At 42.7% G+C, this 25492-nt stretch overlaps 1 protein-coding gene and 1 pseudogene across 4 annotated transcripts in view; one reads left to right on the top strand and one right to left on the bottom strand.

Moving 5' to 3' along the window:
• Window positions 1-25492, bottom strand: part of Vti1a (vesicle transport through interaction with t-SNAREs 1A) — a 388408-nt gene that overhangs the window by 150745 nt on the left and 212171 nt on the right. For all 4 annotated transcript variants that reach the window (XM_045135289.1, XM_045135286.1, XM_004659337.2 and 1 more), the window contains one exon: window positions 826-896. In XM_045135289.1, the coding sequence (XP_044991224.1) occupies window positions 826-896 (71 nt within the window). The remainder of the gene's footprint in view (window positions 1-825; window positions 897-25492) is intronic.
• Window positions 9718-11113, top strand: LOC101602095 (annotated as a pseudogene).

Consider the following 25492-nt stretch of genomic DNA (forward strand, 5'->3'; position numbering starts at 1 on the left):
GCTAGAGAGATACCTTAGTGGTTAAGGTGTTTGCCTGCAAAGACTAAGGACCCAGGTTTGACTCCCTGAAACCTATGTACTAGATGCACAAGGTGGTGCATGTGTCTGGAATTTGTAGTGGCTAGAGGCCCTAATGTGCCCATTCTCTGTATCTGCTTCTTTCTCTCTTTTAAATAAAAAAAAATATCACACACACACACACACACACACACACACACACACACACACACACGGCATGCTTTTAACTCCAGCACTTGGAAGGAAGAGGTATGAAGATAACTGTGACTTGGAGGCCAGCCTGAGAATACACAGTGAATCCCAGGTCTGCCTGGGCTACAGCAAGCCCTACCTGAGCCTTGAGAAGCTAACACACAAACTCAACAAACAAACAAACAAACAAAACAAACAAACTATATATATATATGTATATATATATATATATGATATAACTTTATATTATGTTTTATATATCATACACACACACACATACACACACACACACACACACTCAGTGAAGCAGGGGAAGGGTGGGGCATCAGAATTTTCACAAGACTGACATACTCTGAAATCTCCCTCAATGATCTTCATCTCTGCCATGAAGCTAAATAAAATATGCACCCAAGGGCATGCTGGGATGGGAAGATAGTAAGTTGCTTGATTCTCCATCTCACACCCCTTCTTTTCCTCTTCCCACACTTGCAGCTTCACTCCTTCTAGCAGTTCTCAGACAACGCACTCACGTCGCATAGGGTGTAAGTAGTGTGTGTCCCAAGGCAACTTCTCCGTCACTGACCATGTGAAAAGATCACTCCCTCTTCTACTTACTCGTTCACGCGCTCGCTGAATCTTTTCTCTGTCGTGACTGAGGTTTTCCAACATTTCCTGGCCAATTTGCTCTGTGGAAAAGAAAATTCAAGTTTGAAAAAGGCAGCCTGGGGTGCACGTGGGGCACTGGATACTTTCAGAAGCACCGAAATGAGCACAGAACTAACATGAAAGTGGTGCGACTTATATATCAGACGCATTTTAATTCATGCATTTCAAAAATATATACAGCATTTGCCCAGTTGTCTTATCTATTTTGAAAATGACTAGATGAAATTTATACAAACATGTCAGTAATGATTCAGTGTGGATGTGATTGCCCAAGGCCATCCCAGCAAATTACCAGCTAAGATGGAGGAGAGGCCAGGTACAGTGACCTATTATTTTGTCATCACAGAATTTAGCATTTAATTTTACAAGGTAAGAGTAATGTGAGTGATTCTGCTCCATCTTCCTCCCTTTACCAAGCACTGCTTGACAATGTAAGCCAATATCCATTTGGAACCATTTTGATTTCATGTGCGCACCCTACATAGGTAACGCTCATGTTCTCAGCTCCTGCAGCTTACGGGTACTGAGACTGTCTCAAGACCTCGCTCTCGCAGAGGCAAGGGCTCTTTCAGTGTGTTAGCAGCAGCTGTACACTTGCCTGTCTAGTCAGGGCAACTGGCACTGCTTAACAAGTGGATGATGAGATTCTGAGCTAAAGACTGTGTTTCATCTGCGATCTACCAGCACAGGCAGCTTAGCACAGCCATTAACAAGCCACACTGCTGACTCCAGTGAACTCTGACCATGCCATGATGATCTCATTGCTAGGCTCTGGGAAATCTTTCCTCCCACTACAGACCTTTTCCAAGACACGAAGTGTGTCCTGATCTTGCAAATATCCAGCTTCTGTGAATGAACGAGCATTTTTGCAGAACCATTCCCCATCACCAGGTGAAGCGTATTCTAGAAAACCTCAGGTCTGTCTTTCTCACTATGGGGAAACCCTGTGTCCCTATCTTATTCTCCATGCTCCTTCTACCCTCCTTTCCCCTTTCTTGAATCGTCTCTTTATCCAGTGCCAATACCCACTCCGCTTTGTGAAGTAAGGTCTCACGATGTAACCCAGGCTGTGCTTGAACATGTGATCCTCCTGCCTCAGCCTTCTGAGTACTGACTGGGATTATAGATTGCCACTATGCCTGACTCTGTCCATTCCTATAATCATAATCACTTCTGGCTTATAAACTTACACAAGCCTTCAACAAGCACCTTCTATAATAATCAAGCAATTCAATGTCCTTTGGAAAGCACTATGGTATTTGGCTTAAGCATCCACAATGACAAACTTTAATTACCATACACAAACACTGGTTCCTTCATGGCATTTTCTTGTCTTCTTTTCTTTTGCCTTTTTTAATTTTAATATTTGGTTTTCTGAGGTAGGATCCCACTCTATTCCAGTCTGATCTGGAATTTACTATGTAATCTCAAGCCAGCCTCCAAGTCAGGGTGATCCTCTTACTTCTGCCTCCCGTGTGCTGGAATTAAAGTCATGTGCCACCATGACCAGCTCTTTATGGCATTGTCATGAACACTTAGTTTTAGTTCATTCTCCCACTTACTGTACCCTTCTGCCTCCTTCTTTTTGTTTGTTTGTTTTTGAGGTAGGGTTTTGCTCAAGCTCAGGCTAAACTAGGATTTATCATGTAGTCTCAAAATGGCCTCAAACTCACAGTGCTTCCCCTACCTCTGCCTCCCGCGTGCTGGGATTAAAGGCGTGCGCCACCACGCCAGGCTTCCCTTTCCACTTTCACGTGACATATGATCTCTTACCCTCCAGCCATCCCTCCACTTAAAAGTCTCTTTGGTTTCCTTTTCATGGGTCCTTTTTCTAGTTTCATGGCCTTTACACACATTCCACTTCTACTGAAATACACTTACATAACAATTAGAAGCTAGGATCTGTGTATTAGAGAGAATGTGAGTTATATGTCTTAAAGTCTTTGTTTTCTTGAAGTTTTCATAATTTTTTTTGAGGTAGAATCTCACTATAGCTCAGGCTGACCTGAAATTCACTATGTAGTTTCAGGGTGGCCTCGAATTCACAATGATCCTCCAACCTCTGCCTCCTGAGTGCTGGGATTATAGGCGTGCGCTACCACACCTAGCTATAATTTCTTTTCTTTATAAAATTTCTCTTTTATAAAATAAATTGTGTATATGTACCACACTTTCATTACCCAGTCACCTATTAGTGTACATTTAGGTGTATTCCATTTCCTTGCAGCAATAAACATTGATTTGCAAATATCTCTGTGGTAGGATACATAGTTCTCTGGGTATATGCCCAGGAGTAGTTATCATATGGTAGTTCTATTTTCTAGGTCATTTGTTAGTTATGTTTAGTCTTTTTAAGAAACCACCACAATGTTTTCCACAAAGCTATACCATTATTATATACAGTTTAACGTGGCTGCGATTAACATCCAAACCACAAACAGTTTATGGGAGGAAGACATTTATTTCAAAATTTCAGATCCAGGGGGCTTTCCATCAGTGGCGGAAGAAACTGTTTCCATACATCCAAGCAAAGAGAAACAACCAGAGAGCCAGCAAACACAAAAAGCAGCAAACACGAACCGGCAGCAAGCAGGTACCCCGCAGCTCACACTGCTGCTTGTACCTTTGGGCTGGAATCTGCCCCCAGTGACACCTTGGGGCTGGACTCCAGGATCTGCCCTCAGTGACACCTCCTCCATCCAGGTAGCTGGTGATCCAATTTACAAGCTTAATAAAACACTTGAATCTATGGAGAGCATAATTCAAACTACCATAAACAGTTTATACTCCCACCCACAGGGAATAAGGACTCCTCTTTCCCCACACTCTTGCTAGCACTTGTTTGCTTTCTTGATGATAGCCATTCTGACTTGAAGGTAAAATGGAAGAACTTCAAAGTCATTTTAATTGCTAAGGATGTTGAATACCTTAAAAATATTTATTGGCCATTTGTATTTCTTCTTTTGTGAACTGTTTGTTTAGTTCATTGGCCCATTTATTGATTAGTAGTTCTGGGGAGTTTAATTTTTTAGTTTATTCCATATTCTAGAGATTAGCTCCTTGTCTGAAATACAGCTGCCAGATTTTCCCATTTTGTTGCCATCCATCCACTTTGTTCATAGTCTCTTCTGCTATGAAGAAGCTTTTCAATTTCCAGTAATCTCATTTGTCAATTTTTGGGTCTATTTACTATACTATTGAAATCCTGGTCAGAAATTTCTTGTGTATTCCTATAACCTTATGTATTTTCCCTTTGGCAGTTACCACTGACCAATGTTAGAACAGGGGTTCAGAGCAGTTCACACCAACCATCTTCAGAATAGTAGGAGAGCTCAAGCTGAGGACTCACAGCACTAGAGCCTAAAGCTGTCCTGACACTAACCTTGTGGCCTCAGGTAAGGCAGCTAAGTTTGCTGGATCTCAGTTTAATTCTTCGAATGGGAATGAAATAGTACTCCAGCAGCTTGGGTGATGGTTAAGAGTGCCTGAGACCTCTTAAGCTCCATCTCATAGGCACCCATGCAAACTGGAATCCCAGTCCTGTGGGGGGCATGATGGGTAGAGCAAAGAATGGAGAATTGCTGGAGCTTACTGACCAGGAAAAACAAACAAACAACAACAACAACAACAAAAACCCTGCCCCCAAGAAAAGAGAAAAACCAGTAGCTCTGTGTGTAGTGACAGACTCTATCTGAAGGAAACAGAATGATAAAAGAAAAGAGGACACTCAATAGTCCCTCTGGCCTTCAAACACATTTGTGCAGCACACGTATATTACATACACACATGCATACACTACATGCACATACACAAGCCAAAACAAAACAAAGTGGTAGCACTAAGTCATAGGGCAATTATAGGGGTTCAATAGGAAAGTTAAGTTGAAATACTGAGCAATGAGTGGCCCAATACAAAAACAAAAAGCAATAGGCATTTACTAAATGATCATGATAGGAAAAAAAAAAAAAAGCAATGGGCTAATGACTTCAAGATTCATCTTATCTTAGTCCCCTCTTGAAATGCAACTTTATTCATAGGGCCCATCTGTTCTAAATTTCTCACCAAGCTGAGGCTGTAGTCAAATGAGCTAACCTAAACAAGAGGTGGGAGCTCTTAGGTACTGTGGTAATTTGAGGGATGTCCCCCAGAGATTCATGAGTTGTATTCAAACTTGTAACTTGGCTGGAGGAGGTGTCACTGTGGGCAGATCCTAGGGTCCAGCCCTAAGGTGTGTTTGGGGGCAGATCTAGAATTCCAGCCACTATGCAGAGAGCAATGTGAGTTCTGCTGAGTTCCTGTAGTGTGTTTGCTCATGGCACTGATGGTGGCATTTCTCTATGAGGACCTGTGAAAGGCGGACAGCTCTTTCTGCTATTATGGACCCTTTCCTCTATCTGTGGGTGTCAAGAAGTACCCTCCTCCATAACTGTGCCTGGTTTGGAAGTTCATCCCAGCAGCATGAAGCTGACTATACACGTGCAAATCATTGATGGGTCTCTGCTCTGTGCCAGGGATGCAGCCGGGTCAGCACAGGTGGCACCTGCACCCCTGCATCTTCCATGCTAGTCATGAAGACCTACCAGGACTAACGCTTCAGCAGGGTCAGAAATGACTGTACAGTGCTTTCATGGTAGAAAAACCTAGCTAATAAGTATGGGCACATGCCTACCATACATACATTTCTGACACCATACAAACTCTGAAAATTTCTTTCCCAGACTCGTACCTTCCCAGTCAAAGTACTTCTTTTTAGACTTATTTGAACTCCTTCTCATGTATTTCATACAACTTATTCTTAAGGAGAAATTGTATAAGCTACATGGTACCCAGAGAAGTTCCACAAGAACAAAAGATGATGAAGGAAGCAACTAAAGTTAAATATTTTTCTTTTTCTACATTAAGAACTACTAGAAGTGCTCAATTGTGTCATACTTTTTATTGTTACATTTAGTTCCTTTAATCAATATAACATAGCAATTTTATTAACTTTTAACTAAAAACTCTGACATGTGTGAGCATCGCTGTTATTATTTCAGCAAAATACTACACATATAATATTCTTCTATCAAGACTGATGCTATTATGATATGTAATTTTAAACAAATGGGATAGGCTATTGCTAATGTGTCCGTGGCCAGCATAGTATCTTAGTGAGTATTCATGGAAATAATGAAGAAAAAAAAGAATGAAGTAACAAGAAAAATAAAACAAATGAAAGGTGTATGACTTTTCGTGCTTTGAAAGTCTGCCAAGAGTGGCACTGGAGCAGGTGACAGCGGAAATGAGATGACAGATCCTCAGTTCTACCAGGCTCATCGAGGAATGACTCCTCCTAAAAGATCTAGAGTCTGCTACTGAAGAAATCAATGGAACAAGAGGTCAAGAGTTTGTGCTTTTCCTGGAGTCACAAACAACTCCCACAAACTCGTTCCTTTTCTGGAAGTGTCTTATAGCCCAAGTAACCCCCCATCTGTGAAGAGAAGAGATAATAGCACTAGTTCACACATTGTGATCTTACATCATTAGCTGGGGAAAATTCTTTTTTCACTTCTTACCTGCTACCTTAACATTCTAATGCTCTAACAAATAAAACTCCTGGACAGATATATTAGAAATGATTCCTCTTATGGAATGAAAAAAAATACAGGTAGAGAAAGTTTTAAAAATTACGTGTCAAACAAAAGAAGATGGAAAATTTGAGGGGATTGCTTGTTTTTTGTTTGGCTTAGGTATACGTCATGTAATATGGTGTGGAGGGGTGGTTATGTGAATGGTGTATGCATATGTGTGTGCCCCATGTGCTCAGCAAAAGAGGGGTGGTACTCACTGATGTGGCCTCATGGGATGTCTTGCTCCATTGCTCTTCCGCCCATTCTGGTTTGCGTGATAGTCTGCTTATACCAGAGTTTGGTGATTTTCACATGCCCTGGCAATTCCCTGGTCTCTGCTCCCTTTGCAGGACTGGGGTTACGGACCTGCATGGCCACGTCAGCTGTTTATGTGGGTTCTGGAGATTCCAGCATGGGCTGTCCCAAACCCTCTTGGGCCATCACGCTTATGCAGGATGAGCACTCTACCACTGTGCAATCTCCCCCGTTTGTGATAAATTTTTTGATATAAATTATTGGTCATAATATTTAAAGAGTATTTCATTAAAAATTACTCACATTGTTAGGCTTACTTTCCTCAACTATTTTAACATACCATCACCAAAAACACCATAAAGGAAGAACACAAGCACACAGACCTGAGCCAGAGACAAATGTGACATATCAAGTCTAGAAATTGTAGACCTGATTTAGATTTGATATGATAGCTCCACTGTATATGCTGATACAATTTGAGAAATCATAAATTTTATAAATACTATATTTGTTGACCACTTTTTTTTCTTGAGGTTAAGAAACAATGGATATCACAGAAGAAAATAAAAACTGATTCTGTATGTTACAACTGTAAGCCAGTATGACCTGACAAATGAATTCCTAAAAGGAAGAGTTCCTTCCTATACTCTGTCTTTTCCACAGAGGTCCTAGGATTGTCCTGGGAGTAAACCACTCAAGTCTGTAGTTGTTTTCATGATTATACAGAATTAATCATGTCCTTGATCCGCACCCTTCCACTTTTATAAGGGCACAAACTTTTATAGGGTCATTGTTTAACATTTTTGCAACTTCAATCCTTCATTTAAACAGTTCCCTATACCCTATAGAACCCGAGAAGGAGGTGATAACAAATTTAGCAAAGCATTTCTAAGGGACCAATTCGGCATCCCTAACAGGCAAACTTTCTCCGAGGAGCATGGGTCACTGACAGCATTGTGGCTCTGTCTTCATAACATACAACACCATCTGACCAACTAAATACGTCCACATGTGACTGACCCAAATGAGCCTTTGAAAAAATTTGGCCATGTATGTTGGAAATGAATAGATTAAAAATATTCCCTATGAAAAATCATGTTATAAACCTAGTTGAAGAGGAAGGGACTTCCTATTTAATTTACTACAAAATGTTCCAGTTGATAAATTCATTACATAAATATGTATTTTTTTTTAAATTTTAGCTATTATGTTAAAAGCAGTACACTCTCCAGAAAGTACTGATTATTCCTTAGCACAACTGTATTTAACTTTCTTTTTACAACATTTGTTACGGATGTGGTTTTCAGCAAAGTATTTTAAAAAATGAAGGCAGCCAATTGAGATTTCCTTAAATTGCTAAGAGAAGATAAGGTTATTTCATGACACTTGGACTCCATCAGCAATTCCAGGAGCAGGAGAAAAGCATTCACAATGACTGGTCCATTACTTGCATGTGGGGACATTTGTGAGGTGCAGAAGGACATAGCAAGACTGCAAAACTTATCAAGCATGTGTTACGCACTGACAGCAGAATACCAGCCACACAGCTGATGAACACGAAGTGATATTTCCCAACAATCTCAAGTGCTGAATTTTGGACACAGCTTGGGAACTTTTGGCCACTGGATATAAGAAAGTGGAGAAAGCATGCTATTTTGGAAAGCAAAGGAAGTCATATACAGCTTTCCCAGGAGGGAGCTGTCCTGGGAGTGGCTGACCTGTCACTGTCACTGAGTATGGCTTCTTTGGCACTGAGTCAGGTAGCGTGCTTCAGGTGGCTAGGTCAGCTCAGCACTGAAGAAACTTTGAGAAACTTTGGGGATTCTGAAGAGGAGAGGTGGGGCACGGGAAAGAGCCCTTTCACCACCCCTCTCCCATGACTGAAACAAGACATGTGAGGAGCTTCTGCTTCCACTTAGGATGCTCAAAGGTCACAAGTGACCACTCCCACAGAGACGAGGAAAAACCCAGTCAAAAGAACAACTAAACTTTTGGGGGAAGAGGAAGTCCAGGAGATGTTAAGATGCTTTGGTTAATTCTAGAGAGAAATGAGTCCTTCCTATGGGAGCAGAGTTGTGACAACTCTTAGACCTCGTGTGAGTGCCTGGTCTGAGTATGTGCCATCCACAGACTAGAGGACACCAGTCAAATTTCTGGACCATATAGGCTTACAGGACAGAATGGGATTTAGGTGAGTGCAACACACCAAACCAAATTGCCTGGCCAGATAATTCTCCTTCAACCTTCAAGTATGCCAAACAAAGGAAGAAGGGTTGACTGATAGTGAAATCATGTCTTCCCCACATTCTTGTGGTGCCTGTATTTCACACGCTGTTAGTTACATCTTTGTGTGACCAAAACATTCCTGAAACTACAGATTAACTGATTCACAGATAAAATGCTAATATTTTCTTTTTTAAAATCTTGAGACAAGGTCTTGCTACATAGCTCAGATTGGCTTCAAAGTCATCATCCTCCTACAAAGCCTCTGATTGTTTTTTTCCTCCCTTAAAGCATCAACACAGGTTGGGAGAAAGGTGGCCAGATAAATCCAGTCTAATCCAAGGTTCAGCTCAGCAGCATCTCAGCTTGATTTTCAGGAGGATCTAGTCATTCGTTATCCCACTACACCTGACTATAGTACAGTCAGAGGAAAATAAACTCAACATGTCACACATCGGACCCTACTCTTCTCTATGCATTGCAGAGAATATTATCAAATTATCAGACATGAGGGGGGATGTAGGGTTTCAACATGACGGCTGCGGTACTGGCGGTGGCTACGGTGACGGCCTGGCCCGGGGCGGGTAGAGTTGGAGGGGGTGGCGTTCGTTCTCCCTAGGGGCCTCGGGAGTGCAGCGGGGGATTGCGCCTGGGAGGCCAGCAGGCGCCAGCACCTTTTGGCTTTCAGGGCGACGGCGGCCTTCAGGTTCTAAATGGCTTCTAAGAAGTTGGTACAGATTTTCATGTATGACTTCTCCTTGGAAAAGAAACCATTGAGTGGGCTGAAGATATTAAGAAGATCCAAGAAGCCCAGCGAGAAACAGGACGTAAGGCTGCTGAAGCAGAAGCTACAGTGAATTCTAAGAGTGGCCCAGAGGGAGACAGCAACATGGGCTTCTCCAAGCCTCATAGTACAGCCGCAATGCCACCTCCTATTAACCCCATCCTTGCCAGCTTACAGCACAACAACATCCTCACTCCAACTCGGGTCAGCAATAGTGCCACGAAACAGAAGGTTCTCAGCCCACCCCACACGAAGGCAGATTTTAATCCTGCTGACTTCGAGTGTGAAGAAGACCCATTTGATAATCTGGAGTTTAAAACTATAGATGAGAAGGAGGAGCTGAGAAACATTCTGGTAGGAGCCTCTGGGCCCCTACTGGTTCAGTTACTGGACAGTAGCTTGCCCAGAGGAAACTCTGGGTCTGTGATACAGGATGAGGAGGTGTAGGCGTCCTTGGAGCGGGAAACCTTAGATTTCAAGCCTCTTCACAAACCCAGTGGCTTTATAACCTTACCACAGTTGGGCGACTGTGGAAAGATGTCGCTGTCTTCCAAAGTGCCCCTCCCCTCTATCCCTGCAGTAAGCAGTATCAAGTCTCTATCCTTTCCTAAACTTGACTCTGACGACAGCAATCAGAAGACAGTCAAGCTGGTGAGCACTTTCCATAGCACATCCTGCCCCCGAAGCAGCATGTCCTGGAATTCCCTAAAGCCTTCCTTCCAAAGCAGTGCCAGTGTGCTCAGTGAGGACCATACTCGTGGGCTTTCAGCTTTGAACTTGGACAGTGGCACAGAGGTGCCAACCCTGACATCCTCCCAGATGTCTTCCCTATCTTGTCTCTGTGTTCAGAAGAACCATCACCTCCAAATACAGGTCCCACTGTCACTCCTCTGAATTTCTCAGTGTCACAAGTGCCCAACATGTCCAGCTGTTCCCAGGCCTATTCTGAACTGCAGACACTGTCCCCTAGTGAGTGGCAGTGTGTGGAGACCGTGGTCAACAACGGCTACTCATATGAGTGTGTTCTGAGAGCAATGAAGAAGAAAGGAGAGAATACTGAGCAGATTCTCAACTATCTCTTTGCACATGGACAGCTTTGTGAGAAGGGCTTTGACCCTCTGTTAGTGGAAGAGGCTCTGGAAATGCACCAGTGTTCAGAAGAAAAGATGAAAAGATGATGGAGCTTCTTCAGTTAGTGAGCAAATTTAAGGAAATGGGCTTTGGACTGAAAGACATTAAGGAAGTGTTGCTTTTACACAACAGTGACCAGGACAATGCTTTGGAAGACCTCATGACCCGGGCTGGAGCCAGCTGAGATCAGGCCCCTGCCTAGGCCCTGCCATGGAACCACCATCCCCAGGAGGCCCTGCACAGCTCAGCTGTGGGGGGGGCAGGGACATGCTTCCCAGTTTTCTTTTGGGGGTTCGAAGGTCAGGGGTGGAGACTGTTACTTGTCAGTGTCTGTGAGCCCAGACCGAGGTGGGGAGATAACAGGAAGATAAAGGTATATGAATGCCCAGACCTGTCCTGACCCCTTCCATATTAAACAGATTTGTATTTTGAGAAGTGTCCTTCCCACCTTGGCCTTTCAGAAAGAATACCTGGATCTTTCTGGGAGCTGTATGGCCTGGTCTCCAAGAGAAATGGGGAGAGAAGGGAGGGCCACAGACTCAGTGCTGCTGCTTTGGGGTAGACTGAACTCTAACCCAAGTTGAATGCAAGTGAAAAGGTTCTTCCAGGGTCTACCCCCTCCCCTCCAAGAGTTTCCTAGTGTTACACTGGTTCTGTAACATCTCTGAGGTACAAAGGATGCACTTTTCCTCATGGAGCCAAGTCTGCCTCTTCTGCCAGGCAATTCCCATGCTTCCCTGCCCAGACTGTGTCTTTTGACTTGGACTACAATCCTCTGCTGTCCAGGGTGTTGGAGCTTCTGCTCTAGGAAGCTGTCGGTTTGAGTAATCAGTGACCCTTTCCCAGCACATTGAGTGGGTGAGAAAACAAGCCATAATTTAGTCACCTAGCACTAATCCCATCCTCCTTGAACAGCCTCCTCCAGCCCTGCTTTAGGATGACACAATGAGTAACACCTAGTAGTAGAAATCAGTCTCTTTGGTTTGTTTTGTATTAGGTTGTACATCATTAACGATCTAAATACAAAACATATACATTCAGTCTTGATGAATCTAAAATAATTTGCTAACTATTTTGATTCTTCAGAGAACTACTAATAAAAATCTAAAAGGTAAAAAAAAATTATCAGACATGAAAAGCAGGATAAAGGAGAAAATAACCCAGAGAATATGCCATGCGTATAAACAGAGCAATAGGTCCACATAGGGACAGTGAGCAGATAAAGAAGTTAGAGATAATGAGTGAAGAGATGGGTTTTTTTCAAGAGATAATGTAAACTCTAGGAGGGAAGAGAATGAAATTATTGAATGAAAAATGACAGTATACGAATTTAACTGGATAGACCAAATGAAATGGCCTTCATTATGGAAGACAAGATCATTGATGATGAAGATATGTTGACAGATAGGATCCAAGCCGGAGGGAAAGAAGTTTAAAAATAAGAACACAGCATCAATACATCTGTTAATAAGAGGTGGCCTTATACACATGTAATTTGATTCACAGTAAAAAAGAGTATTGAAACATAATGGGATAAAGAAATATTTGAAGAACTAAGAGCCAAAGCTATCCAAATTGGATTTCAAAAAACAACTATAGACAAAGAAGCTTAACAAGTCAGAGGAAGGGAAATGCAATGAAAGCCACAACTACGTATCGTCAGCAGTCAAATTCCTGAAAATAAAGGGAAGGAAAATAGCAGAGTCGGGGAGTGGGGGACAGGAGGGGCACATATATTATACTCAGGAGGCCAACTGCAGAAAGAAGGCAGCAGAATGTTCATCGGAAACAATGAAAGACAATGGGATACCATCCCAATGTGCTAACGGTGGGGGGATACCCACAACCCTCTTAGTCCATATCCAGCAAATGTGGCCTTTTAAAGTAAAGGTAAAATAGCTTACTTTTGATAACTTGAAAACAAGAGAATTATCAACCAGAACAAAACTAAGGAAATTGTTAAAGGAAGTTCTTCAGGCTGAAGGAAAATGGCACTAGATGGTCTCCTGTATCTGTGTATAAGACTGTTTTGTTACATTCTTTAGAAACAATTAACCATTCAACATAAAAAAAATAGCACAGAAACTTACACAAAGGTCAAATGGACAAGAACTAAGGCACAGAAGAACAGTATCCAGGTCTGCACCTGCAGAGCAGAATCATCAGCAGAAAGACAGTCTGTGCTGACGTGCATCTGGACAGATGGCTTTCTGCTCATTATTCCCTAAGCAATGCAGCAGAGCAACTGCTCACATAGCATTCCCACTGTATGAAGGAGTAAAAGTAACAGGTGTGACTTAAAAGCACATGGGAGGATTGTACAGCTCTATGTGAACACTGCAACATTTTGTACAAGCCACTTTAGTATCCACTCCAACCTTGTAGATATTGGAAACCAAGGAATGATTGTCCTGTGAACTAGCCCTCAGTTATATGTGAAGTGTCCTAATACTTATTCACAATTTTGGGATGGAGACTGTAATCTCTGGGCCTCTTTGTCCAAGACAGTACTTATTAAGCACATGAGACTATTCAAATTGATTAAATTAGGTTAAAAATTCAATTCTTACAACATTCCCTCTCCTCTTCTGAAGGTCTTAAGAGGATAGTATTATATATATGTAAGTAGAAGAACAGATTACAGGGAGGGGAAAGGCCTAAGTGAGGTCAGGGGAAGATATTACATAAAAGAAAGATGGGGGGGGGGTCAATCAAAATTCAAGATATTCTGAATAAGACATTTTAAAACAATGGAACATTCAGAAGCCATAGATTGTTACTAGAAAATTTTCAGTGCCTGGGATGGGATACCTCCCAGGGATTTGTTGGCTGGGGAGGTCTATGTTGCCTTCAAAACACTATAGGCTATTGCCAAGGCCCTTGGTTCCCCCATGAGAAAGAGATGGTAAGACCCTATTGCTGAAGACATCACATGCCTGAGCAGCAAAGTTACTGAGTAATCAAGCTGGTGCTGGGCAGAAAACCTTCTCCCTATAGCCCAGCAAACTGAAAGCTGGAAAAAGCTGCACTGTATGCAGTCTTATGGGAGATGGAAGTCATCAGCAGTGAAAACAGAGGACACTAGAAACTTCAAGTTTGGCCAGACAGGCCAAATGTCTGAATGAGTGCAATAGTGGCATGTCTGCTCTGGGGGAAACAAACTACTTTCTAATTGGACTGAAGACCCACTCTATGGGGGGGAATATGTGCCTGGTACTGAAAGCCTAATCAAAAGCCTATGGCAGGGGAGGTCATGAGCCTTAGGGGTATAAAGCCTGCTATTGTCTGGATAAATCCATATATTATTTTCACCAAATTGCCCTGAAATCACTACACTTAACATTCATACTCACATATTAATGTTACTCTCACTTCTGTTTAGAGAAACTTCTCTTTTCAGATGGTGATGACCACTGGGATGGCCCAAAAGGCAACACAGTGTTGAGAAGAACGGATGGAGGAGTGTCCAGCACTGAAACATCTCACACCCTCCAAGGCTCAGGGTCCATTGTGAAAGAGTTGGCGGAAAAAATGTCAGAGCCAAAGGAAGAGTACCACTCCCTGTATACAACTGTCCAGACAGAAACTGGCCTTGGTATCCAAGACCTCACAGTGTCTAGGAATACCCACACAAGACCCTTGTAAGAGGAGAAAAAGATGATGACATCAAATTAAAAGAGAGACTAATGGGCAGAGGGAGGGAATATGATGGAGAGCAGAGCTATGAAAGAGAAAGTGGGGGAGGACAGGGGAGGGGAAGGGAGGGAAATAGTATGGTTTGTTGTCTGTAAGTGCAGAAGTTGCCAATAAAAATATATATAATAAAAAAAAGTTCAGTTCCTCAGCAGCCCTGTCCCCTCTTAAGGGCTAGTAGCTACAGGTGCTTCCTGGCTCCTGTGCCATCTCTACAGTGCTCTGCAAATTTCCAGTGTCTTTAAAATGTATTCAAATGAACTAAGTGCTGAGCTGGAGATACCCATAGGAAAAGTATTTCCTGTCTCCGAGTCTCAGCTTCCTTCAAAGTAAAATGAGGCTCTTAGACTGGAAGACAGGAGGACTCAGGGACTACACATTTGGGCCTCCTTCTACTCTGCTGTCCCAGGGCCACCAGCACAAGGTACACGCTAGAGAATAGCAACAGAGCAGGTGGGGTGTAGGTTAGGGTATGCATGCATATCTTAAAGTAACTGTGATTTAAAATTACTTCCTCAACAGCTGAGAAGGTATTCTATTTTGCTTTAACATGTTCACCTGTATTATGAAGCAATTAAACAAATTATCAGTGTTACTTTTCTCAAAGCCACAGCAGCAGGGCCTCCTCTTAGTTACCTGGTTTGCTGAGAATAATTGACAAGCACTATTCCCTGAGCTCTCAGACATCAGTCAATGAAGCACACTTCCAACAATGATGCTCTGGAATGAGCAGGTACTATGTAAATTGAGGTTTCTCAACAAAAAGAACCACATTAATTACAGCTCCATTCAAAAATAAGAGCGAATCCACGCTATTCTATGCAACAAGGCCAGAACAGCAGGAAGGACATCCCCCTTTCACAAGTCAATAAAGAATGTGAAAGTCAGGAGATGAAGTACTTAAAAAAAAAGAAGAAGAAAAGAAAACCTGAATGGGCAAACTGTCAAAAACACATTCCAAAGGCTCCCTTGTGGAATTTACCAAACATGTACTTACTTAACAGACAAGGGAGACATGTTCTGGGTCACCCAGCTCTACAGGGTAAATGAATCCTCATTGTAAAACAAACAAACCAAAAAACAAAAAGTACAAAAGTATTGACAAGTGGCTGGAAAGTAATTAGAAGGCCTATTCAGAAATCATAAGGGCTGGCTGTAGAGATGGCTCAGTGATTAAGAGCACTTCCTATGCATGCATGAGGGCCTGAGGAGGCTGCAGAGACCCCTGGAATTTGATCCCCAGGACCCACAGACACAGCTGGGCATGAACAGGTGCATCTGTCACTCCAGTCCTATAGGGCAGCAAAGACCTTAGAATCACTGCTGCTTATGAAAAAGGATGGCAACCTTGTAGATACTCTGCCAGCTCAAATAAGAAAATAAGGACAGATGGAAGAGCAGAGGAACTGGACACCCCATGTTCTGCTCTGGCCATAGCAGGAAAGCATATAGGGCACTGCATGAGTGATTACACATGTATACATCATACACACACACACACCCCTACACACACCACATTACACATATACACACATTACACCACATGTAAACTGTACATGCACACACACATTACACCACATACAAACTACACATACCACATTACACACACACATGCACACACACATTACACCACATACAAACTACACATACCACATTACATACACACATACACACATGCAACAAAAAAACAAAGAAAAAGAAAGAAATCACTGTGAGCTGAGTTAATCACTGTCTGAACTCTGCATACACTTCTGTCACTGACCATACAGCATTCTAATTGTCTGTTTATTCAAGAAGTCACTACTGGGTGGACCTCAGGACTTAATGTGTCCAGTAAACACATTTGTTTTCTATCAAATACCACTTTAAGCATTTTTAAAAACTAGTTTACCACAAGAGACTTATTTTTCATGGAAGACTTCCATTTTTGTTGAAATGTGGACTATCTTGTACACAGAGTCCCCATTTCCACTGGGCGGACTCAGAAAGTGGGGGCTGCCCTATTCAGAGGAGTCAGGTCCTGGCCAGCTTGCCATCTCCTCCTGGTCTTTTGTCTGTTGTTGGCTGTGGAAGACTTGGAGCCTTGCTTCCCCTAGACTGTAAATGCCTAGAGAAGCAGGTTATGTCTTAGTATGTGACACCATAAAAGGCAGTAACTAGACATGCAGGGGCTCAGACATTTTTTGTTCATAGACCAGAAATTCAGCTAAGTCTTCTGTAAATTTGTAACAGAATCACCGATTTTTAGAGCAAATGTAGGTTCTAAAAGTAACTGCACAGATGAGCAAACGGGAAGCAGATGAGTTTGTGGGAGAGGAGAGATCACCCAGATCATGCTGCTAATTACTGACAGGAATGCCATCATGGCCTGTCCTGACTCCAGTCAGTGAGCTCTGCAGTTAAAAATAAGGGGGGGAGAAAAGGAATTTAAAAGTGCTTTGTTCAAAATACATTACAATGTATATAGCAAAGCATCTTGATACACACACAAAAATCATCATCAGCACGGTTGTGGAGATGGCTTAGCTGGTAAAGTGTTTGCCAAGCAAGCTTGAGGACCTATGTTCAATTCCCAGAACCCACATGAATGTCGGGGGATGGCATGCCGCATTGTAATCCCAGTGCTGGGAGGTGGAGACAGGGGGATCCCTAGTGTTAGCCTGCTGGCTAATCCAGTCCAATAGTTAATCTCCAGTTCTATGAGACGCCCTGTCTCAAAGGAGGTGGATAGCGATCCTGAGCCTGACACATCTTTGGTCTATACACGCAAGTGTGAACCCCCCCCCCATGGTCACAATATGCACAGGTAGATGTAGACACATGCCACAAACACATGCAAAAAACCTACAACAACCCATCATCAGTGTCAAAGGAAAACCCTTGCAAACACGTAGGAGAGAGACAGAGGGTGGCAGCCTCCATACTTTGCCAAGTCCACCATTGCCATCCATGCACTACAGATGCTGCAGGGAAGTAAACTGTGATTCCATGGCCTTCACTGCACCAACTTTTGGTTTCCCAGAAATTATGTAATGAACAAAAAGTCCTGGAATAACTAGGTTTCTTATTTAGACCTCTGCATATCTTTGTTCTTTTCAAAAATGAGGTGTGGCCAGGTGTAATGGCACATTACTTCAGTCCAAGTACTCAGGAAGCTGACATAAGAGGATGGTCAAGAGTTTGAGTCCAGCCTGGACTACAGTGTAAGTTCTAAGTCAGCCTGGGCTAGCATGAGACCTTGCCTAAAAAACAAAAACACACCAGAAAGAAAGAAAGAAAGAAAGAAAGAAAGAAAGAAAGAAAGAAAGAAAGAAAGAAAGAAAGAAAGAAAAAGATAAAGAACAAAGACAAAAACAAATCAGAGTGGTGGATTCTTATATAGACAAATATACTACTATAACAGGCCTGTTACAGTCAGATTCCCATTGCTGGCAGAAATCACCCAACCAAGAGCAGCTTTTGGGAAAAAGAGGTTTATTTTGGCTTACAGGCTTGAGGGGAGGCTCCACGAAGCCAAGCAAAATGATTGCATGAGCAGGGTGGACATCACCCCCTGGCCAACATCAGGTGGACAATAGCAACAGGAGAGTGTGCCAAACACTGGTAAGGGGAAACTGGCTAAAACACCCATAAACCCACCCCCAAGAATATACTCCCTCCAGGAGGCATTGATTCCCAAATCTCCATCAGCTGGGAACCTAGTATTCAGAACACCTAAATTTATGGGGGCACCTGAATCAAACCACCACAAGGCCCATTCCTTTGACTCTTTCTCTGGCCCTATCCATAATGGCAAGTGAATCTTTTGTTCTTAGCAAGTAAGTCAGCAGAGAGAAACAAATCTAGTACTGGCTATTTGTGTGTTTATATATGCATCATATCTACGCAGGTATGTGTGCATGAGTGTAAGTATTTTCAGTGCTGGGGACTTCATGCACGCTTGGCAAGCACGCTTCCACTGAGTTACATTTCTAGACCCTGAATTCATCATTGTTGATGAGAAAAGCAAATAATTAGGAGACAATATTCACACTTCCTTCTTTCTTCCCCTCCCTTCTTCCTTTGCTCTTACTCTTTCTTTCCCTCCCTCTTTCCCTTCCTTCTCTTCATCTTTCTCTCATGGGAACACACAGGTGTCATACACACCCAGAATAGGACACAGAGAACTCAAAAGGAAGACACTTTATCCAGTGTTCTGGAATGGAAACAGGCCTCAAGAATGAAAACTAGAACTTCTGGCTTCTGATGCTTCTTCCTGATGAAGTCCTTGTTTTCTCATCTTAACTTCGTTTCTACCGTGCCTTCAAGCTAAAGGAGAAAGGGGACCACAGTAAGGGAACCTTCTTTCCTGATTTGCATGGCCACAGTGTCAACACATGAATAACACCTACCACCTGCAATCCTCAGCTTTCAACGCTTAAAAGTACGGAGATCACATCATTTTTAAAAAATATAAACTATAGGTATAACTTGGAAAGTAAGTCACAGAGAGCTATTAACAATATTTATTGTGGTAAAAATTACATAGCATAAAGTAACTATTTTAAAATATAAAATTTGGCAGCAGTTACCACAGTCACGTGCTGTGTATCCACCACCGATCTCTAGTTCCAGACGATTAAAAAAATTTTTTTGTTCTTTCTTTCTTTATTTATTTGAGAGTGACAGACAGAGAGAGAGAGAGAGAGAGAGAAAATGGGTGCCAGGGCCCCCAGTCACTGCAAACAAACTCCAGATATGTGCGCCCTCTTATGCATCTGGATAACGTGGATCCTGGGGAATTGAGCCTCGAACCAGGGTCCTTAGGCTTCACAGGCAAGCGCTTAAACACTAAGCCATCTCTCTAGCCCTCAGACCATTTTTGTAACTCAGAGGAGACCCCATACCCATTAAGCAGTCATTCTCTATTTTCCTCTCCCTTAGCAGCTAGTAGCTATCAACTACTTAATTTTCTGTCTCTGTGAATTTGCCTCCTCTGAATATATGATATAAAGAAATCAAACAATATACAGCCTTTTGTTTCTTGCTTCTTTCACTCAGCTTAATGTTTTCAAGACTGATCCATATCACACCATGCACCATCTTTGGCTGAATACTTCAGTGCACAGACACACGATATTTTGTTGGTCACTCATACACTGACAGATATGTGTACATTTCTACCTTTCAGGTGTTATGAACAGTGTTGACATGAATAGTCTTAAATGGGTATTTGGTTGAAAATTTGTTTTTAGTTCTTGGGTAGAAGCCTAGGGGTGGATTGCTGGCTGGTTTATGTAGGGAATCTGAGATTAACTTTTTAAAAAAATGTTTTTATTTATTTATTTAAGAGAGAGGGAGAGAGAGGGAGAGGGAGGGAGGGAGGAAGAGAGAAAGAGAGAGAGAGAATGGGCACTTCATGGCCTTCAGTCTTTGCAAACTCCAGATGCATGCTCCACCTTGTAAATCTGGCTTATGTGGGTCCTGGGGAATCAAACCTGGGTCCTTTGGCTTTGCAGGCCAGCACCTTAACCACTAAGCCATCTCTGCAGCCCGAGATTAACTTTTTAAGGAACTGTAAGCCTCTCCCATAGCTGCAACACCGAGACTGTTTTACATTACTACAAGTCACATGGGAGGCCCCACCTTTTGATGTCCCTGGCACTTCTTTGATTGTAGCACCCAGGTGACTTGGCAAGAATGAGATTTACTTAAGAAACAGGGAAAATATTTGCTCAACCATGTTTATTATAGCTGCTCAATTCATATTAGCTAAGAACTGGAATCAACCCAGGTGCCCATCATTGGATGAATAGCGAACCAAGATGTGGTATATCTACACAGTGAAATTCTACTCAGGAGTAAGAAAAAAATGACATGATGAAATTTGTAGAAAAATGGTCAACAAGGAACAGATCATACGAAGCGAACTCACATAATCACAGAAAGACAATTGTCGAATGGTATCACTCATCCATGGTTCCTAACCTGGATCAGGTCACATTGCTGGCATATCTGAACAGCATCTCAAGTCTTGGACAATAGGGAGGGTAGGGACTGAAGGAAGGGGAAGGGTGTGTGTGTGGGGGGGGCACAAAACTGAACCCAAATTGAACTGGTACCATAGAATGCTATATCCTGGAAGTTAGACTAATAGTTTGAAACCTGAACAGGACCTTAGGGGGAGCACCTAAATCAAAGGGCCCTGGAGAGGGTGAGTTGAAGCCTAACCTTTAAATTTCTCCTTTTTTTTTTTTTTTTTTTGGTCTGTCTTTTTCTTTTTTCTTTTCCCTTGTGCTTGCCTGTAATTCCCTGTACTGAGATGTGGTTAACATCCACAATGAGCTTTTGATTGGAAAGACCTACAAGGTTTCCCAAAACAAACAAGATAGACTTCTGTCAGAGCATATGATTACCCACCAGAGGTTAATGGTAAGACCCTACTGCTGAGGACACCATACACTGTTGGCATGGACCATGGAGAGAACTGGTTGGAATCTGGAAGAGAGCCAGTCCCCAGACAGTTAACCCATCTAGTGCTAGAAGGTGTTACATGAGCTACTGGGGGAAGGTGGCCAACATCTGTCTGAGCAAGTTGAAGTCTAAGTGACTCAGAAGCAAACAACCTGATGCGTTGCTCACACAAATGCAAAGGTGGCACACAGCCTTGGTGGGTAACCAACTGCTCTTGGATTAGCTAACGGATCCACTCAGTAGAAAGGAAACAATTTCTGGAACTGAGAAACAAGTTAAAATCATATCCAGATAACAATTTTGTTTTTTAATGTCAAGCTCCCACTAATCTTGGACTATAAGAGGGTCTATACCCTTTAAATTCTCTCTAAATTAATAATGGTTATCCCATTTAACTGGTGCTGACTTCACTCTCTATTGGAGAATCTGCTTCTCTTTTTCAGATGGGAGCTGGACCTGAGGAGATAAACAACCCAGTGTACTCCACCCCAACCCCAGCTGAAACCACAGAGGAACTAGAGGAATAAGCAAGACTGCTGCTTTCTTAGTGAAGCTGATATCAGCACAAGGGTGAAGGAGATAGACACTGAGGACACTCCACACCTACCAAAGCAGAGATCCAGAGACTCCTAAGTGCTCAGCATTGAAGTAGACTTAAAATTCTCCCAACATGACTCAGGGAATGTTGAGGAAGAGGGGGCGGAAAAATTGTTAGAGCTACAAGTAGGGACATTTTGCACAGAGATATTGTCTCTCCCCCATAGGGATGACCTGCATCCCCAACGAGGAAGGCCTGTTCAGAAAAGGGATGAGGGAAACGATGGTACCAACATTTGTTGTTTACATACTAAGTATGTCCATAGCTAATAAAAATAAATTAAAAAAAAAAAAGAAAGAAATGTGGAAACAAGTAGTTTTCCATACTGCTTTTGTCAAGTGAATTTCATGAACAGGATTTGCTATTTTTAGGTCATCTCATTCAAAAACCACCACCAAACTTTATTCTCTCCTAATTAAAAACATTTTTATTTATGCCTCACAATCCAATATTCTTCTCTGTGGGAATCTTAGTGTAGCGTGAACCCTTTTTCCTAGGGAGATGTGAATACATGTCTATTTACCCCACAAATGACAACAGATGGCAGACCAAAGTCTTATTGCTCCAAAACCAGTTTTGCTGAACTGGAGAGATGACTTAGCAGTTAAGGTGCTTGCCTGCAAAGCCAAAGGACCCAGGTTTGATTCCCTAGGACCTATGTAAGCCAGATGCACAGGGTGGCACATGTGTCTGGAGATTGTTTGCAGTGGCTGGAGGTCCTGACACACACATTCTGTCTCAAAGAAACAAAAAATAAGATAACATAAAGCAGTTTTGGTGAGCAGAGGTGTTTAATGGGGTTAGTCACAGGGTGAGGGGTTACTTATAAGAACACGGAGCCCTCAAAGCAGCTATACCACCAAGAAGTCTCATCCTATCATAGACAGCACGTCCGTGTCAGGATTTCTCTTGCAGATGCTCTTCCCTCAGTCTCAGTGTGAGGGATTACTTACAGCAATGGAGACCCCAAATAGCTGCTTAGGTCATAGTCCCTTAATCTGTCCCTCTGCCTCTCCTCCCCCCCCCCCCCCCCCCGAGGCACATGGGCTCCTAAGATCTCAGGTGAAGGTGTCTGGAGACCTTCTTATGGCCTTCTTTCTATGTGGGATGTCAGCAGGCCTAATGTTAAGAAATCTCTACTGAGTTGTTCTAGCTACTTTTAATAAAGCTAGTAACGGTTGTTTGCTGCTTTCAGTTTAGAGGAACTTGCCATACAACACCTAGGAATCTCTGGGAGAGTAGTTTAATTTTTGATTGCCAAAATAATCTAGGAGTTCTTCATACAGCTCCTCTCTTCTCTCTCTCTCTCTCTCTCTCAATCTCTCTCTCTCTCTCTCACACCTCCTCTACTTTTGTTTCTGTCTACCTTGGGTGATTTTTTTTTTCTTCTGTTTCTGGTATATTCACTGTTTTTTTGTTTTTTGAGGTAGGGCCTCAGTGTAGCCCAAGCTGACCTGGCCTGGAATTCACAGTGATCCTCCTATCTCTGCCTTGGGGTGCTGAGATTAAAGAAAGGTGTGTGCCACCACACCCATCTTTTTAAACTTTTTAAACAAACTTTTTTTTTTCAAGGTGGGGTCTCACTCTAGCCCAGGATAATCTGGCATCACTGTGTAGTCCTAAACTGGCCTGGAACTCACAGAAATCCTCTTACCCCTGCCTTCTCAGTGCTGGGATTAAAGGCACATGCCTTTTTTCCCCTTTAACTTTTTATTGACAACTTCCTTATGTACAGATCATGGTCAATTCCCCTCTTGCCACCTTCCCTTCTCCCCTCCCAACCCCCCCTCTACTGAATCCCTTCTTTCCAATTAGTTTCTCATCTACTTTGATGTCATCATTTTCTCCCCTCCTGTTATGCATAGCTTGCGCAGGCAGCATTAGCTACTGTGAGGTCGTGAATGTCATGGCCACCTTGTATCTGGAAGACAGTAGTGTAAGCGTTCCTTCTCTTCCTTCAGCTTTTACATTTTTTTTCTGCCATCACTTCCACAGTGGTCCTTGAGCTTTGGAGGGTGTGATAGAGATGTCTCACATACTCACTGGGTTTTCTATTCAGAGATTTTTTTTTGTGGGAGATAAAAATTATACATAGAATACCAATAAATAAAAGTTGAGCAGATTATTAAAACAATAGGGATGAAAAGGTCGTGGGAAGGGATGTGGGAGGTTGGGGAGAAATAAACACAAAACTAAACCCTAAATGAACTGGTGTCATGGAAAACTTTCTCTTTGATAGAGGACTAAAAGATATAACACTCAACAGGAATCCAGGGAGGATCAACTGGTAAGAAGGGCCCTGGAGAGGGTGGGATGAAGCCTAACCTTAAAATATTTGGCTCTGGCCTATAGCCCCCAGTACCAGAAATTGGTTGCTAACCATATTGAGCTGTTGATCAGAGAGACCCACAAAGTCCCCAAAACAAGACAGGCTTCTGTCAAAGCACCTGATTACCTGTCTAATATAAAAGCTAAGACCCTATTGCTGAAGACACCACGTGCTGCTGACACAGAACATAGAATAACCTGGCTGAAATTCAGAAGGGAGCCAGTCCCCAGCTGGCTAGCTCATTTAGCGCTGAAAATGACCAACAAGGTTGTGAGCAAGCAGAGGTCACTGCTACTCATATGCACATACACACCTGTGCAATGGTGGTCCACAGCCTTGGTGGATAACCAATGACTTTATTTTTTTAAAAAAATTATTTTTGGTATTTTTATTTATTTATTTGAGAGTGACAGAGAGAAAGAGGCAGAGAGAGAGAGAGAGAGAGAGAGAGAGAGAGAGAGAGAGAGAGAGAGAGAGAGAGAGAGAATGGGCACGCTAGGGCCTCCAGCCACTTGCAAACGAACTTCAGACTCGTGCGCCCCCTTGTGCATCTGGCTAACGTGGGTCCTGGGGAATTGAGCCTCTAACTGGGGTACTTAGACATCACAGGCAAGCCCTTAACTGCTAAGCCATCTCTCCAGCCCACCAATGACTTTCTAATTGGATAAAGATATTGGCTCAGTAGAAAGGAACCCATGGCTGGAACTGGGAACTAAGTCAGAATCCCATGAACATGAAGACTATAGTCTCCAATGGCAACTTCCCACTAGTCTTTGGTCAAAGTGGGGCTACATCCATCAAAACCTCTGTAAATTAACAATGATTATCTCACTTATCTATGCTGACTTCAATCTCCATAGGACAATTTGTTTTTCTTTTTCAGAAGATAATGAGATCCAGGGAGATAAACCACGCCTTCCACTTCAGCCAAGGCCCAGGTGAAACCACAGGGGATTTGGCGAGATGAGCAAGAGCGCCGCCTCAGGTGAGCCTGACAACCTGCACCAGGGCGGCCGAGACAGACGCTGAGGATACTTAACACACACCAAAGCAGAAGTCCAGAAGCTCCCGAGAGCTTAAGACTGAAGTAGATTTAAAACATGCCCACCACGGCTCAGGGAATTTTGCAGAAGAGGGGGTGGAAAGGTTGTAAGAGCCACAGGTCGGGGGGGGGGGGGGGCATGCCCAGAGGCATTCTCCCCCCCCACCAGTGACTGACTTCTGCTTTCACAACACAAAACCCAGGACCCCATGGGCAATACCAGCAACCCCACTTAGGTGGGCCCTCAGTGGATTAGGGGCAGGAAGGAGGAAGATGATGGTACCAACACATAATTTGTCCATAAAAAGCATATTCTTGATAAAAATAAATTTAAAATATAGGAATAGTTAAAAAAAAAACACATATTCTGGGCCTCATATCCACAATTTCTAATTTCCATAAAATATTGTTCTGTTGTTAAAGTTGTCAAGCTAAGGCTATAAGGTCAAATATACCTGCATTCTGTTTTTGTAAATAAAGTTTATACACACACACACAT

The sequence above is a fragment of the Jaculus jaculus genome, chromosome 1 (genome assembly GCF_020740685.1).
Source record: "Jaculus jaculus isolate mJacJac1 chromosome 1, mJacJac1.mat.Y.cur, whole genome shotgun sequence".
NCBI lineage: Eukaryota > Metazoa > Chordata > Mammalia > Rodentia > Dipodidae > Jaculus > Jaculus jaculus.